The 16,684-nt window shown below is 33.9% G+C and overlaps 2 protein-coding genes across 12 annotated transcripts; both read right to left on the bottom strand.

Moving 5' to 3' along the window:
* Positions 1 to 1,163: 1,163 nt before the first annotated feature.
* On the bottom strand, positions 1,164 to 6,328 carry LOC116002233 (serine/arginine-rich splicing factor SR34A-like). Of its 11 annotated transcripts, none has more exons than XM_031242328.1 (14): positions 6,174 to 6,327; positions 4,994 to 5,081; positions 4,295 to 4,424; positions 4,020 to 4,085; positions 3,800 to 3,874; positions 3,551 to 3,695; positions 3,363 to 3,409; positions 3,212 to 3,269; positions 3,025 to 3,074; positions 2,870 to 2,926; positions 2,717 to 2,784; positions 2,539 to 2,613; positions 2,373 to 2,445; positions 1,164 to 1,760 (listed from the first exon to the last, which is right to left on the bottom strand). In XM_031242328.1, the coding sequence occupies exons 3-14, from the start codon at positions 4,379 to 4,381 to the stop codon at positions 1,740 to 1,742; spliced, it is 822 nt and encodes a 273-aa protein (XP_031098188.1). In that variant the 5' UTR covers positions 4,382 to 4,424; positions 4,994 to 5,081; positions 6,174 to 6,327; the 3' UTR covers positions 1,164 to 1,739. The 11 variants fall into 11 exon arrangements, with proteins under 11 accessions (XP_031098188.1, XP_031098186.1, XP_031098187.1 ...); XM_031242326.1 differs by having other exon boundaries at positions 4,974 to 5,081; XM_031242327.1 differs by having other exon boundaries at positions 4,295 to 4,884; positions 4,974 to 5,081.
* Positions 6,329 to 7,935: 1,607 nt separating this feature from the next.
* LOC116002231 (protein XRI1) lies at positions 7,936 to 10,855 on the bottom strand. Its single transcript, XM_031242319.1, has 9 exons — positions 10,710 to 10,855; positions 10,172 to 10,227; positions 9,976 to 10,089; positions 9,652 to 9,770; positions 9,183 to 9,234; positions 9,005 to 9,104; positions 8,869 to 8,915; positions 8,691 to 8,777; positions 7,936 to 8,544 (listed from the first exon to the last, which is right to left on the bottom strand). Exons 1-9 carry the CDS (start codon positions 10,718 to 10,720, stop codon positions 8,279 to 8,281), a joined length of 852 nt encoding a protein of 283 aa, XP_031098179.1. The 5' UTR covers positions 10,721 to 10,855; the 3' UTR covers positions 7,936 to 8,278.
* Between the last annotated feature and the right edge of the window lie 5,829 nt (positions 10,856 to 16,684).

Consider the following 16,684-nt stretch of genomic DNA (forward strand, 5'->3'; position numbering starts at 1 on the left):
TTATCTATAAGTGACAAAAGATAGAGCAATTAATAGAATCACAAAAAAGAGTTAATGAAAATATATTTCTTAAATTATTAGATCAAATTTATCTAAATTTCAAGAAGATCTTATAAGCAGTAAAGATTTTATGAAAGCAACAAAATTATTAGAAGATTTAAGAATCATAAAATATTTTACAAGATTTAAAGCAAATGGTGTGAATTAACTTCTATTCTTTTTCATGACTATAGGAGTATAGGTACGAATGAATAGGAAGAAATATGGAATTTGAATTGTCATTAATCTGATTTATATAAGTTGCAAATGAATGGTACAATAATCACATTAATAGTTACATATGACATTTGATGGTTACCTTTTAAAATGATAATAAATATAAATAGTGCGAATTAACTTCAATTTTTTTCTAACATGAATATTGAACACTCATAAAACCTCAAAATTTTTGTTATCATAGGTGCAAATGAATATGGAGAAATAAAAAAAAAATTGGTATATATACTATTCTATGAACCCAGAGGATGTACTTAGGAAACTCGGAGTCAACCAAAGGTTGTCCAAGGTCAACCACAACATAGGAAGAGGTTATAGACGTTGGATGGTGCAGGAGTCATGTTGTGGCGTTCCGATTACTCGAGAAAGTTGTTAAGAGGACCAATATAAATAGTAAGCTATTTGTCTTTTGGAGATACAATTTTTCCTTGTCCAAGGACCTCCATGAGTCCATGGTGTCCTTGTCCAAATTTCCAATTCTCTTGACGAGGATATCTATGGAGTCTTTGTCTAGATCTTCATATTTTTAGATGTCTTTGTCCACCTCTCTTTGTCCAAATTAATAAAAAACATTAGCTTGTTACTAAGTTGCTAAGAAACGCAATTACACTACTTTTAGTTCAAAACTCAATCTCACTATTTTATTTACTATGACAGCATATTTGATTCTCTCATTTGAGACACATCTAACTTCATTTGCTGCAAGGTATCCAAGAATAAGAATTTGTCAATACCCAATCAATTGAGTCAGTCGCTTATGATTTTTCTAATACATTTTATTTCTCCTGTATGATTTGATACACACGAACAAAATTTACCCGCAACTTTTCCTCGTAATCCAAAAAAAATAGGGATTTGGAATAATACCAACAGACATTCTTCTACAGTTGACAAAACAGTTGAGCACTACTTGCTTGTCTTTTTCATACAGGCAGCCCAAGAAATTGTAACCATTCAAAATTTTACCTCAGATCACGTAGGACCCACTCAACAACACCATGAAAGAATTGTATCCACAAAACCTGTAAGAGCTTCTAATGGAGGTAACAATGGTTTCACTTTCACATATAACATCAGATACTCTTACCACTGCGAGAGTAAACCCGCATACCAACTACCCTACCCTAAATCGCTGGGTTATCGACAACGCTAGTTCAAACAAGATTTTTGTTCTCAATGGGTATTCTTTAAACAAAACACGTGAAAATGATAACACTCAGTCAAACACGACAACCGCACAGTAAACAGCAAGGATTGCTGAACGTACAAACAGGTACTAAATAAGTTCACCTGCAGACAGTGGACAAAGGATCTAGAAATACCCGGTTTATGGAGTTTTGCTTTAAACGAATATTAAAGAACTAGTTTATGATTAAGCCCTAGACAAACCGAGTATGGGAGGTTTGCAGTCCTTCCCACACCGAAGCAGCCTAGAGGTAGATTGACGTGCGTACTTGACAGAGTTAGCCACTGTTGGCGCGGGCCTGAAATGACATGAAGAAAATGACTAAATGAATTGAGGATCAGCTAGTGGCTGCAAGGTCATTCGGACAATAAACTAAGGGTGCGTTTGGAAAGCAGGAAAATGACTTCTGGAAAATGTTTTCTGGAAAATGAGTTATTTTCCGGAAAATGACTTCATTTTTCGTGTTTGGATGTACTCTGGAAAACTGTCTTTGGGTGTTTGGTTCATTTTCCGGAAAATGAGTGGAAAATTGGTAGAAATGTATAATTATATAATTTTATTATTTTCTTTAAAATATAAAAATATATAAACTAATAATATTTATTATAAATAAATATATAAAAATTAAAATAAATAAATAAATAAAACAATAGCAGCAGGCCGCTGCTAGCGGACTGGTTTCCGGCGGAAACCAGAGCCAGCGGACTGGTTTCCGCCGGTCCGTCCCTCCATGTTGCACACTGCATTTTCCGGAAAAAAACCCTTCATTTTCGGTGTTGCCAAACACCAAAAGAAATCATTTTCCGGGTAACCAAACACACCCTAAGTTGCAGGGGTTAATTGCAATATTTACGAGGAAAAATTAATTCTAGAACTTGAAAATTGTGTGTATAAAATGTTTGAGTCTTACCTGATGGGGAGATGCTGACCCTGATCTTGGCCTTGATCCTGATCTTGACCTCGACCTTGACCTAGAAATAGGTCTGCATTTAAGCAGATAAAACCCAAGAGGTTAGTAAGGCATCGAATTTATAAAAGAGCAGTTATTAGTAATCAACAAAAATCATTCCATATACCGTGATGACTTGATCGGTGATGCAGATCTTGACCGTGGACGTGGCGATCTTGACCTAGATCTGTCTGCTGATTTGCTGCAGCATAGTTCACCGTTATATATCAGATGGAAAAAAAAAAACAAAAAACAAAAAACAAAAAAACAAAAAACAAGAAATAGAAAATCAGAGATTCATATACCTCCTCTTCCGCCTAGGACTCCTGCTTCGGCTTCGGCTTCTTGATGAACCACGCTTGTATTCTCTCACCTAACAAGAAAAATACAAAAATAAATAAATAAACAAATGTGAAGCAAACTGGTCAAATTTTCATAGTATCTTTAAATATAAATACCCGGATATAAGTCCTGGTCCAAGGATTTTTGAACTCACTATCATCAAGTTTCCGAATCTGGAAAACATGGAAAGCACATTCACTAATCAAGTAGAGATTCAGAACATAAATATATTGCACATAATTATCAGTAAACTATTGAAGAATTTACTTACAGCATATTTCATATCCTCATAATTTGTATAATCAACCAGGCCAAAGGTTCCTAATTACAGAGTTAGAGTTTAATGTGAGCAAAGAAAAGCAAACCAAGCCCAGAATAAACCTAAAATTCTTCATTGAATTTGTATACCCAAGCAGTTAATGATTAAATGTAGCTTAGTTTGTGTTTCGTTAATATACCTTCACTGTCATTGGTAACTTCAGCAAAACACACATCACCAGCTTTTCGCATGTGGTCCTGGAACATTTGAACATGTCACTGTCATCTTCAAATATGCAATTAAGCAAACCTTAAAAAAAACAAAATCTCAGGCATCAACTTTTTCATTACTTTCAAATCTTGCCAGGAAGCAGAATCCGGAAGACCACGCACAATAACTGCATGAAGCAAAGATAATTTGTTGAGCATATACAAAGTGTATTACCATTTACAGAGTATAGATACAAATATGCATACACATGTAGCATTCACTTAAAGGTAAACCTCTTAAAGTGTCATTTAGAAAGTCAAAATATTACCCCGATACTCAGAATGACGAGAAACGCCATAACGCCCTCCACCTCCGCCACCACCCCCACCCCCACCACCACCACCACCATAGCCACCACCACCACGACGATCACTTGAAGATGGTGGACCTCTACCACCATGAGCAAGCTCAACCTATGTTTTATTGCATAAAAAATCAGTCCCAATATAAAGAGCAAGATGTATGCATTGTCAACGTATTGTGCAATTCTTAACAGCAAATACCCAAGTGTTCTTACCCTCAATCTACAGCCATCAAAGTTGTAGCCATCTCGGCCCCTGATAGCATCTTCTGCATCTAGAGCATTCTCAAACTGAAGAAGTTGAAAGTCAAAGTCAAATCATGGATTCAAAAGTCAAACCAACAAATAATCTAAATGAAGGCAGGCACACAGAAAGAATTAAATATATGAATAAAAAATCATAACTTATAATGAGCATAAAAGAAGCACCTATTACCTCAACAAAACAATAGCATGGTGGGCGAGGGGGAATCTTCAATTCAATATCCAGAATTCGCCCATACTAGCATGAAATAAGGTAAATAAACATTAAGCAAATGCCACTTTAAGCTTCAAGAAACAAGGCACAACTAAGAATCAAGCTGGAACAAGAAGGTTCATTGCAGGAAAACAGCAGAACAATAACTAAAATAGAAACTGCTAGTGTCATTAATTTCTTTTCCATGTATGCAGTAATAGATTTGAACAGCTTAAACAAGTGTTAACTATAACCTTATAGAACAAATCTTCAACTTCCCGTTCTTTGATATCTGCAGGAAGGTTTCCCACATAGATTGTGCGAGAAAATCGACCACTCATCGTAGACTATGGGGGGAAATCGGTAATTGTGTTCGCAGCAGCACTGAATATAGAAATTAAATCATAAAACAAATTAACATCTTAAAGTAAGAACTCTTGAGTAAAAACAAAAAAACAAAAAAAAAACTAATATATTTGTACAATCAATTTTATCATTTTGTATTTGGCTTGATAATATCAGTTCAAAGCAAATTCTGAAAAACTCTAAAGCAAACCGAAAGAGCAATCCTTGAGTTGAGCAGCGCTCCACAAGCTCCATGCTCATATGCTCCAAAGCTAAAACATTTGAATTAAAATTTGGTTTCCTCATCCTGCCTAATATTTTTACAGATGAAAAGCTCTTCTGAGTGTGTGAACATGCCAGTAGATATTAATACCCATAACACCACCCTGAACTCCCCCTCCCCAAAAACACATCCCTATGTATGATTCCAGAGCAAACTGAAAGAGCAATCCTTGAGTTGAGCGGCGCTCCACAAGCTCCATGCTCATGAGCTCCAAAGCTAAAAAAATATTTGAATTAAAATTTGGTTTCCTCATGCTGCCTAAATTTTTTTTGCAGATGCAAGCTCTTCTGAGTGTGTGCAACAACCTCTCAGTATATATAAATACCCAAAACTCCACCCTGAATTCTCCCACTCCCCGCACACATATCACTATGTATGATTCCAAAGCTCATTTTTGTCCATGCGCTCGAAATCTATCATAAACAAAGCATCTGCGTCATGATATGAAGTAAGATTTCCATGTACAAATGCATCCGCCTTGTGCAGATTTCGTGTAAACTAAACTGAAGAAAAATGTCCGTATAAGAATAAAATAATACTACTCATAAACATTTTAATTAATGTTGATGTGTAATTAGAAGTGCAATATTTATATTATCCATGAGTATCATACAAAAGTATTTAAGAACTCCTATTCTCCTAAAATTGAAGGTGTTAAACTTGGGAGAGTCCTGTGATAAAACATAGAACTCAACACTTGAAAGACCACGGCAGTATGGAAGAACTCTCATCTCCTCAAAACTCAAGAGGTTACAACTAGGAAAAGTCTTGTGAAAAACTTAAAACCCAACATTTGTAGGACGGAAGTGGCTTAGGAGTACCCCTCCCCATCCCTACACCCAGAAAAAGGCAGTTCAAAGGGGTGGAATACCACAAATATGGTCTTTAATATGCTTCACTTAACTACAACCAGAAGCAGAATCCACATAGCCAATTCACCCTTATAGACTAGCTCACTAGCATAAGCACAAAACAACAGAGAGAGTAGCAAATTTTGTAATACATATTTTAAAAATGCACTCTTTCATACATTCAAATACTCAAATGATGAAATGCACACTATGCATCAGAGTAATACTAAAAAATCTAGAATTTTGCAAAATACTGGTGAAGAGTCAGTTTCGACCCTCGATTTAGAATGAAAAAAATCTGTGAGGAAACTCTTAAAATAAAAAAGCTCTTAATACATTCCATAAAAAAAAAAATCAAAACATCGCAAAAGATTCGAGCTTTATTTGTGAAAATTGAAGTATAGACCAAAATTGAGCCGACAATGCAAAAGCACACAGCAAATTAAGAAAAGAAAAAAAAAAGTGACGAACGCACACAAATGGAGAAACTGTAACTTCTTTCGAAATAATCAGCACAGCATTTGCAGCCACCCTAGAACTTGAGCTAAAGAGAGAATAATGGCGTGACTGAGCTGACGTTGTTCGATTCCCTCACGTCGGTTCAACTAATTGGGATTCCTAAACATAGAAGTGTAGAGGATCTGGATAAAATACCTGAGATTCGGTTGGTGTCGAAGCAGAATTATTAGATTTGTTCGAGCTCCTCTGACGGGGACTGTCTCGTGCTCCTGATTGATGTGGATTTGGGCAGAATCTAGGGTTTCTAATCGATACGCCGTAGATAGTATATATGGAAATTGCAATAGGCTCCCTTCTACTTTGTCATAATTATAAAAAAGATTTCCTTTCTCACCTTAATGGGGTGTTTGGTACTTGGCAGAATGGAATTGTAATTCCATTCTTACTAAAGTCAATTTCATACTTTGTCAAATTGTAATTTTATGATAATCTGAATTACAATTCTTCTCCTTAATTTCATACACCGTGTAAATACTCTGTTGATAATGTGTATGTGCACTGCTCATGGCTAAACAAGGCACATTTTTTGCGGATCAGGTATAATTTTAATATATTCCTTCAGTCCCATTTTACCTGTCTTACTTTCCTTTTTCGTTCGTCCCAAAATATTGTCCACTTTCCAAAAATACACATCATTATATTTGTATCTTTACAATATTACCCTTTAATCATTAGCCACATCTACACAAGACTAATTACTGCAGAGAGTTATCATACACCCAAACCTCAAAAGTTGTGCCCATTTTATAAAAGAATAAGAACAATAGTTGTGTCCGATTAAAAGAATAAGAAACATGTGAGTGTAGAGGGAGATATGGAGGAGGAGGAACATTAGGTGTACGGAAGAGAAATCCCCATTGAAGGTGAATTGGACAGAGACATGGAGCCTCACGACAGCGATGTTGACAAGTCCACCGCCGATGATGACGACGTTAAGGAGCTGGATGAGATGGAGAAGCGACTAAAGGAAATGGAAGAAGAAGCGGGTGGTGCGCTTAGAGAGATGCAAGCCAAAGTTGAAAAGGAGATGAGTGTTTCAAAATCCTGCCAGTGATGCTGCTTCATTCTCAGGCAAGCAAGGAGGAAGTTGATTCAAAATCAATCTTTGTAGGCAATTTGAGAACCAAGATGCTATTCTTTTGCTATAAATTTTCTTGTCTGACTAGTTGATCTACTTAAAATATTTCACTTCATATTACTCCTTTTGGTTAAAAAAAAAGAAGAATAAGAGTAAAATGAGATGAAGGAAGAAGAACAGTAGTACGGTGCAGCAGAATAGTTGGAGAAGACAAGGGCATAAATGGAAAGAGAGTCAAGTTGCTTTGTTTGTCTTAAAATGCGTGCCAAAAGGAAATAGGACATCCTTTACGGGACTGAGGGAGTACTAAATATATGTTTTTTTTTGTGTAGTCCAGGATTGGACTCTCTATCGACACAGTGACTCATCCCCTAATTGAATTGTAGGTACTTATATTGGGTGAGACATTCATTATACAAAGAATGTACATTTTATTCAGAGTCCACACAAATATGTGAACAATGATCTATGAAATAATAATTGGGTATAACATAAGTAAATCAACCCTATGTGATAGGTTCAATTGAAAATATGATAGCAAAAATTATTGAGTTACATCATGGTGTTTTTCTTAGAGTGTTTTTCTTGGAATGTTTGACATGACGATAACTATTGAGTTATATTAGTTCGTCACCTCATAGTGTTTCCTTTACATTATGGATAATATAAATACCAATTTGAGACTAATCCAATCAAGTCTCAATTAAGGCTAATTCAATCGAGTCTCAATTGAGGCTAATCCAATCGAGTCTCAATTGAGCATGTTGGGTTGGATGGGAGCTCTGATGGGGTGTTAGGAAGTATAAAGAACCAATAAAATAAATAAAAACGAGGCTTTTCACATAAATAAATAAATTTAGGAGTATAGTATTGAAGGTTTTATACAGATTACAGACAAGAAATGGTACGATTTGCCCAGTCTAAGATCCTAGCTCTACTAAAATCAACATTACCAGGTCTAAACAAGATTCACCTGTCACCAAGATGAGGATATAAACAATTCATGGTACAAGCAACCAGGAATGACATCAACCTGAAAGTTAGCTTGTATACTAGGTGGCACTCTGAGAGTAGAATTCAAACCTGTCCAAAATGTAGCAGCATAGCAGAGTGCCATAAAAACAAAAATATTTCCAAAATGCTAGTCTGAGCTGGCTGTGCGCTACCCTTTGGTTCTCATGATAGTGATGCTGCCTTTCCCACCTTCTGTTCGAATTTTAGTCTTCCCCACGACAGGCTTTCCTGAAAAAGCAGACGTGGGATACAAAACTGAAGCGCTTTCATTCTTCTTGGGTAATGGTGGGGTGCTGATTCGTTGGTTTATGTCATTTAGAGTCACATCTCCATGAACACCGCATGGTTTAACGAAATCAAATGGGTAGACGACAGAAGAAGTGACCTTAGGAGACTGCATATGTGATTTTCTGCCTGGTGAATTAGAAAACCGCATGAATTTAAGTAAGCGAGTCTAAGTCCATAGTGTAAAAGTAACTGAGTTTTCTTTAAGAAATATTAAGACAATGTTGAGTCAGACCATGTACAATTTATTTAGGGGGTGATCAGGAAGCAAGTACCTTTAATGATGATGTTTCGACGAGTTTTAACAGGATGATGCTGTTGTATAACATTAGATCCACTTCCAAGAGCTTTGTTGCAAAATCCTGCAACATCAAATCAATTTTAAAATTTAAGACGAGAATGACAAGCAAAAATAAAAGAATGACAGTAGAGGAAGAAGAATATGAATGAGACCTGCAGTATCAAGCTGAACATCTGATGCTGCATCAGCAGACACGCCACTGTTTCCAGTATAATTACTAGTCAAAATTATATTATTTTACTAAACAAGATGATTAATCTCAAACATAAAAGGCTTCAAGAAACATACGGATTCTCAGGGCTGAACTGCATCTCAACATCATTAAAGCAATCACTAATCCATCTCTCAGGTGACTGATCCAGGTTCTCATTACCAGATGCAGGCATATCTGTTGGTAAACATTATATAACTATATCAAATACTTTCCATGGATCTGGTTATCTCTAATAAAACAAAAACTACATACCTGCAAATCCTGAAACCCATTGGGATATTTCAGACTTGAAATTTTCATCCTCCTGATGACAACAAAAGCACACGTCAGGCTACATTACTTGACACACTAAATGAATCGAGAGAACTAGCTCCTATCTGGAAATCATTCAAGCACATGCCCTGAGTCACCTTAGAAAATCATGAACAAGAAAAGTTCGAATTGAAGGCTTCTTAAGTTAGATATTGTGCTTATGTTCATAATCACTTTCTGAGCAATCAGTTGAGCCATAGAATAAATTGCTTAAAAACACAAGTAAACTCAAAAATAAATATTCATTATACTTGCTATTTTGTGGCAATCAGGAAATGTGTTGTGATGAAAGCAAAACTAATACATTGGACAAATATGGTGAGTTAAATGAATGCAGGATATCATTACGGCTAATTGGCTGAGAGATTATTGTAAATTTGACAAGTTCAAAATGAACCACACAATCAACCTTTGAGTTCATTGATGCAGATGATGGTTCCTCGTTGCAAAGTGAACCCAGACCTTCTGATCCAAACTCTAGCATTCGGCGCCTTTTTACTTGTGAGGAGGGTTCCTTATCATTGTTTCCTGCAAAAATTTCAGCAAAAACATAATGTACTGCACAATGCTCCAAACCAATTATCAACAATATACATTTGTATTAAAATACGCAGACATATTTGTGTATACGTTGCTGAGTCAACAGATAGTGATAGTTGACATACATATACCAGTAAATCAGTGACCATTAGCCATGAAATAGTAAAAAGGAGGGCGGGGATTATCATCATACCACAGCTGCTAAACTGGTAAGGCAAGTCTCCATAGGACTTGACTGGAGTAGCTCCCTCATCATCAAACATAAAGGAAAGATCTTCATCTTGGCTCAGTAGGTAATCAGGTATGTCTGCTTTGCAAAAGCAAAAAGAATTTAACATCAAACAACTTCAAGTGTGACTCATATAATACATAAAAGAAACAAGCCTCACCGATATTGGCATCATCTCCCAGACTAAAATCTCCACCACGCCATTCCCACGTATTGCTGTCAGCATTTGGAACAGATAATTCAGTTTTCATAAACAAAACTCTTTTGACTCTAAAAGCACACAAGTCAATCTCAAACATCCAATAATTCTAAGAAACATCCTATCTGTAAATCAAATTGAACACGGACAAACATAAACGTTCATTCGCTAAAACAGAAAATGCCGGTGTTGAAATCAAAACTAAAATACCGGCTGCACTTGCAACCGACGGATCTATTTAGAAACACGATCAATCCACTGGAAATTTTCTCAAAAACAGCACAATCTCAACAAAAAACAGTCCAAAATCCATACAAACACACAGAAAAATCAAACGGACCAAAAGGCAGCATCCTAACTACTCAAAAACAGGAAACAGGAGGCAACCGGGAGGCCTGACTGAGTCGATTCAGTAACCGAGACTCCGGCGACTCAGTGATGCAATGAGTTAAGGCTCCTAAAGCAGTACAACTGCAAATGAGGATGAATCTGATATTACCTGAGGTCCATTACCGGTCAAAACAGAAGCCTGCGAGAGGAGTGCGGCAACAGGATGTCGGAGCTCCGATTTGTTCGATCTGCTTTGCGGATTTCTCTACCGTCGTGTTCTACTGCTCTCTTCCACTTACGGGGGGGCCTCCAGGCGTATACATGTTAACAGATATTTATTGTAATTGCAATTGCCTCCCCAAAAGTTTGTCTTAATCCTGACAGGTCTAGAATTGTAAACGTAATAAAATACTCACATGTAATATCTATTTCCTTAGTAATAAAGTAATATAGAATTGTAGAAGTAATAAAATACTCACATGTAATCCGATATAGATATCTATTTCCTCTCACATGTAATCCGATACAGATATTTATTTCCTTACTAATAAAGTAATAAAGTCAGAATTTTACGAGCGCACTCCAAGTATAATTGGGAGTAGCCTCACAGTAATAGTAAAAATACTGAATATTATAGGTATCAAATATATAAATAAATAAAAATAAATTCATGGGTATTTTATAAGGTGTATACATAATTAAATATTCTTTTTATTAATATTATTGAATGTTTTGTGGGTATTTTTGATTTACAAGAAAGTTTGGGTAACCTTGTCTAATTATATACCAAATAATTATTTTATTTGTAGTGGTTTATATTATTAACTTATATATGATAGGGCTTTAGAGAAGTTGCTTCCAAACCCTATCAAATATTGTCATTGGACTCTTTTGGGCCTAGGGTGAAAATGAATTATGTTGTTGGAACTTGGAATTATGAAATCTAGTTAACAATTTGATAATATTGTTTTTATACTTTATATACATATTTACATAAAATTGACTTGATTTTATTTGGATAGTTCCGAATTTCAATATCTCATTACTTTATAAAAGATAACCTGATGTTAAGTATACAATCAATTCGATTACAATATGATCGTTAGAAATGATATTTACACCATAAGATTTCTAACTTGACTTTTTGTGGGAATTGTTTATTGCCATTTTTACTGTGAGTCAGTCAACTATGACAACTTAAGTTAATTTATTTCATTGTGATTTTTTGTTGCCTATAAGGTAAGTTTCATCTAGAGTACTATGTTGTCAAATAACGATTGTAATTTTTTTTGCATAAATCAAAGACAAAAAGTTAAATTGATCGCTTATTGATAATTGAAATATTAAAAAATGTTATTTATTTTTTCTATGCAACTGGAAAATCCGTTGAAGTCATTTTCTCTCTTTATTCGTTATATATACTTTTGTGAAATAAAGTATTCAACGGCTGACTATTGAAAAGGAATGAAGGAGAAAGCACAAACTTCCAGCTGGAAGGGCTATATTTTGAATGAGAATTTATTCTATCGAATGAAAATATAATCTCGATTTCACTATTTAAGGTGTATATAAAATAAATTTTATTCGTTTTCAAAAAAAAAAAATTCTTATTTAATAATTTATAAATTACATATTAAAGATAAATTACATTTTAAAGACATTGTGCGATGATTCTACCAAGTGAGAAATTTTTATTTTTCTTTTATGATTCTTTAAACATTATATTACATTGTTCTTATAGTTTTTAGGAAAAAAAAACATTATTTAATGATCATGCAAAATTTCTTGTAATTTCAAAACTCATTTAACAAAACTATTTAAGCATTCAGCATTTAAGTCATAATGTCACTCCATTACACAATTTCGAACTAAGAAATATCCTTGCCGACAAATAAGAAATATCATATTAATATTATAATACGACCATGACATGAGTATAATTGGGTTACGAAATCTTAATTAGTTGTGTAAAATTATAATAGAACAATTACACTTTTCGTCTCTAAGTTATAGAGTAATTATAGAATTAATTAATAATTGTTGGTCTTGCTCGCTTTTAGGATATAGTTTGGCAAAGCGGAAAAACATCATCATCATCATCAGTATTATTATTATTATTATTGCGAAGGAAGCCTACAATTATTATTATCCAATGATATGCACATGGTAAAGCTCGTTCTTGTGTAACAATTTACATACTACACATGAGAGATAAATCGTAAACCACACTAAAAAGGTATTGCACGATAAACTCGACGAGAAAATGTTACCAATAATTAAATTTGTGAATATAATAACCACTTGCAATTGTTAAATTTGTTGTTTGAAAAATGTGGTTTCCTTGAGGCTCCTCCATTGAATTGGTTGGGAAATAATTTGACTTTTTTCATCTCAAATCACCATATTGGGTAGGATAGGCTTATTACCAAAAATTCATGCAGCATTGCAACCTAGTCAAAGTTTTGGTTGATTGTTGACTTGCCTAATGCTATTATTGTGCGACCTAACACTATGCAAGAACCCAACAACTATGTACACTAGTTGTAAAGTGAGTGAACATCAGCACTACTATCATTGAACACAAACTAGTGTGAAAACCTAACATACAATGACTTGGTTTAATTTATATTAAGTGTTTGACTTGTGTGTGTAGAAACAGATTGCAGACAACAACTTATTGCTTGGCAGTTAAAATTTAAAAATTGTTGGCTAATTAATAATATTATAATATTTTTAAATAAAAAAAAATGTTGGCGTTGGACAAACATGGGAGCCTAGGATTACATTATCTTCTTGTGCTTGGACTTTCTCTAACAAACAACATGTTCCAACCCCACTTCCAATGAAACACAAAGACCAGACAAAATGCCCATTTTCCAATTCTTGTCAAATTAATATTTTATATTTTATATTTTTTGTTAATAAAAAAAATATTGTCAAACAATATAATGACTTCGAAGTCATTAAGTACTTAATTAAGATTGAATTATTTACTCAACCAAACATATTCCTGATAAAGAAAATAAGGGCCTACATGGGCAGCTCAACTATTTACATGGTAAAGTTTAGGATATGAGATCAGGATCAAGTCTCACCCATAACACTGTGGAAGCAACCTCTCAAAATGAGGGGCTCTTTATACACAGTAAATCCATGATTTTTATACAAAGAATATGAGTTTATCAGCACTATCTCATACCTACTCAATGCATATCATTAAATATTGACTCATCACTATATATATAACATTTAGTCCTTCAAAAAATTCACAGCGTATTTTTTTATATTTAATATCAAATTTTCAGTCCTTTTTTAAAAAACAACTATATACATAAAAGAAAAGCATGCTTCGAGAGAGTAACACTCCGTTACCAAGTACACATGAAACTTGTATTTGTTTAATATTTTTATTTATTTATTTTATTTATCCTTTTGTCTAATGCAAATTGTAATGGGATCAAATCTAGCTCCTACAAGCTACAACTAACATTAGTCAACTGTGATTAATATTAACATTATTATTATTATTTTATATTTTTTTCAAAGAATCTGAGCACACCCCAAAAAAGGTATTGGAGTGTGGAGACACAGCCAAGTACTAAAGGGATCGGATATCGCATCATTGGACCTAATCATATAATTTAGTACCAGATTGCATCTAACTTTCATTGATTCTGTAATCCAAATCTTCACAAATTAAAAATAAATAAATAAATTATATATATATATATATATATATATATATATATATATATTATTTTCTTTTCTTTTTATAATGAACTTGCAAGTCTTGCATGGTGGTTATTGCTTGTTATCACATGCCAGACCACGCATGTTGCGGACATAATCATAACATGGAAACTAAACTTTATTATTTGCCCTAAATAAGCTACAGAGAATGTGGGAAGTTGGAAAAGTACGTAGTAATGTTTTTATACTAGAATATATATGTTACAGGCTTTTCGCAGATGCAGGAAATTTGTATGCTTTAGCGCCACACACACACATATATCATATATATGCATGTGTTGAATTAGTTTTTATACTTGGATAACCCAACTAAGTTGTTCAATCAAACAGTTAGTTCGATAACAATAAGATATGAAGTTACTCTCCGTGGGAACCTATGTTGGCTTATCTCTTTGTGGCCCTTTTGTCGATAATGGTCATAAAGCGAAATTCACCCATAGTGCACATTCGGATAACAGATGCGGGCCTATGGGAGGGATGATCGGGTAGGTAGAGAATGGTTTTTGTACCAAACGGTTTGTAAATGTGTATAAATAATCCGGGGTAATAACATTTCCATTGGCATCTTCATATATAGTGAAATAGCGGGTTGTTGCCTAGAAAGGAGTGACCGAATGGGTGGAACATAATTCTTGAACTAAAAAGTCACAAGTTCAATTATTGTCAACACCTTCTTGATCAAGCCCGTTATATATCATGATCTCCTAAGCCTGATTTACTTCTCATGTGTCGCTTACCTAATACACATCCTCATATAGTGATTGTGAATTTCTCTCGTTATTCGAAAAAAATACTGAATTGTGTGTTTGCATTGAATATGAATTAATATAAAACATAATTGTAGGTGAGATAGTATGACAATGCAGCATAAAATGGGGGGAATTTGGTAGAGTAATTAAGTATGGTAAGGGGGAGTGGTTATGAAAGGGTGGCGTCACGTGAAGGACGAGGTTGGCCTTTACTAAAGACTAAAGAGAGGACCACAGTACAAAATATCAGAAGAATTGCATTAAAGGCAATAAAGAGGGAGGAGCATATCCTTCGCCATTCCCGCAAGATTTTGACAAAGTAATCAATCAAAGTTAAAGGTAAATCCAACAAAGTCACATACAACATTCCCCATCCCATGCTTCATCATGCCTTAGCTTCTTTTATCTTTACCATCATCTTCTAATTCATCCTCTCTTAATTCTTATCAAGAGTGCTCTCTCGTTCGCTCAAATAATGTGTTAAAAAATATCATAAAGGAACATTTTTAAGTGTTTATTTTGAAGTATTAATTTAGTTGGGGACCATTTCTAGTTTTGGTTAGGTCAATGTGGATTAAGATTTTCCTCATTCAGATGGTGAATTTGATATATACACTCAAAATAGATAATTAGTTAATAATAAATTGATTTTCAGAGTATACCAATTGAATTGGAAAAAAAGAGAGTTTGGACCTGACAGAGCATTTTGGAGTACATCACGATGACTTAATGACTTAGCAAACATGGCCAAATGCCAGTGTACACAATGGATCTACCCACTTTGAGTATAATCTTCACACTACCACTGTCGTAGGGTAAAGGGGTTAGTAAGCGAATAACTACTACTTCTACAATTACAAGGTCTTAGAATCGACTATTGTATGAGCGCACTATATTAAAGTTTACATGTCAGACTTTAATAACAGTAAAACTTTGTGGGCATTATAAAAAGTCATATTAGTATCATAGTGGTAAATATTGGATGAGCGGTTTATCTTAACGTGAAAATTAAACTAAAAACAATAATAAAAATAAAGTTGGTGAATGCATAAATTTTACTATTTGGCGTTATATTTTATAAGTTTTTCCATGATTTGTATAAATAAATTTTATCCCAAAATTATATCACTTAATATGAGTTAAATAACTTGTCATTAAGTGATATTAATTTTACATTATTGAGCCACTAATTGTCAACTAATGCAGGAATATTTGTAACATTCCCCAATATAAATATCATACTAATCACAAAATTAAAATGTAATCATTGTAATCATAAATGCCAGAAAATAACCAACATATTTCAAGAATACATGATTAAAGTTTTGTTGAAAAATGTATAAAACCTGTTAATGAGTAAAATAAATGAATAATGTTAAACGTATTGCATTAAATTATTTTTATTTTTATCATGATTACAGTAAATTCAAATTATTGGTGAAAAAATGTTGAATTCCCCCAATCAAAATGACCATGTGATCTAAATTTACAAGTATTGCATACAAATGTAAATTTCAATATACAAAATAATCCCCATAAAATAAAAGTAATTAGGAGTAAAAGCATTTATCGTCATTTTTATCTTGGTGAAATTTATAATGTTTAATTTTATAATGTATTACCATCAAATTACACTCTAGAGACC

Source organism: Ipomoea triloba, chromosome 13 (assembly GCF_003576645.1).
Source record: "Ipomoea triloba cultivar NCNSP0323 chromosome 13, ASM357664v1".
NCBI lineage: Eukaryota > Viridiplantae > Streptophyta > Magnoliopsida > Solanales > Convolvulaceae > Ipomoea > Ipomoea triloba.

What these genes read in the sequence shown, in the direction of transcription:
- LOC116002231 (XM_031242319.1), bottom strand. An exon ending in GGGAGATGATGCCAATATCG is followed by an intron (nt 10,090 to 10,171) that starts GTGAGGCTTGTT and finishes TTTGCAAAGCAG; the next exon opens with ACATACCTGATTACCTACTG. An exon ending in CTGCATCAATGAACTCAAAG is followed by an intron (nt 9,235 to 9,651) that starts GTTGATTGTGTG and finishes TGTTGTCATCAG; the next exon opens with GAGGATGAAAATTTCAAGTC.
- LOC116002233 (XM_031242329.1), bottom strand. Translation starts at nt 4,381, where the DNA reads ATGAGTGGTCGATTTTCTCGCACAATCTATGTGGGAAACCTTCCTGCA. An exon ending in CATGCTATTGTTTTGTTGAG is followed by an intron (nt 3,875 to 4,019) that starts GTAATAGGTGCT and finishes CAACTTCTTCAG; the next exon opens with TTTGAGAATGCTCTAGATGC. An exon ending in ATGAGGATATGAAATATGCT is followed by an intron (nt 2,927 to 3,024) that starts GTAAGTAAATTC and finishes CATGTTTTCCAG; the next exon opens with ATTCGGAAACTTGATGATAG.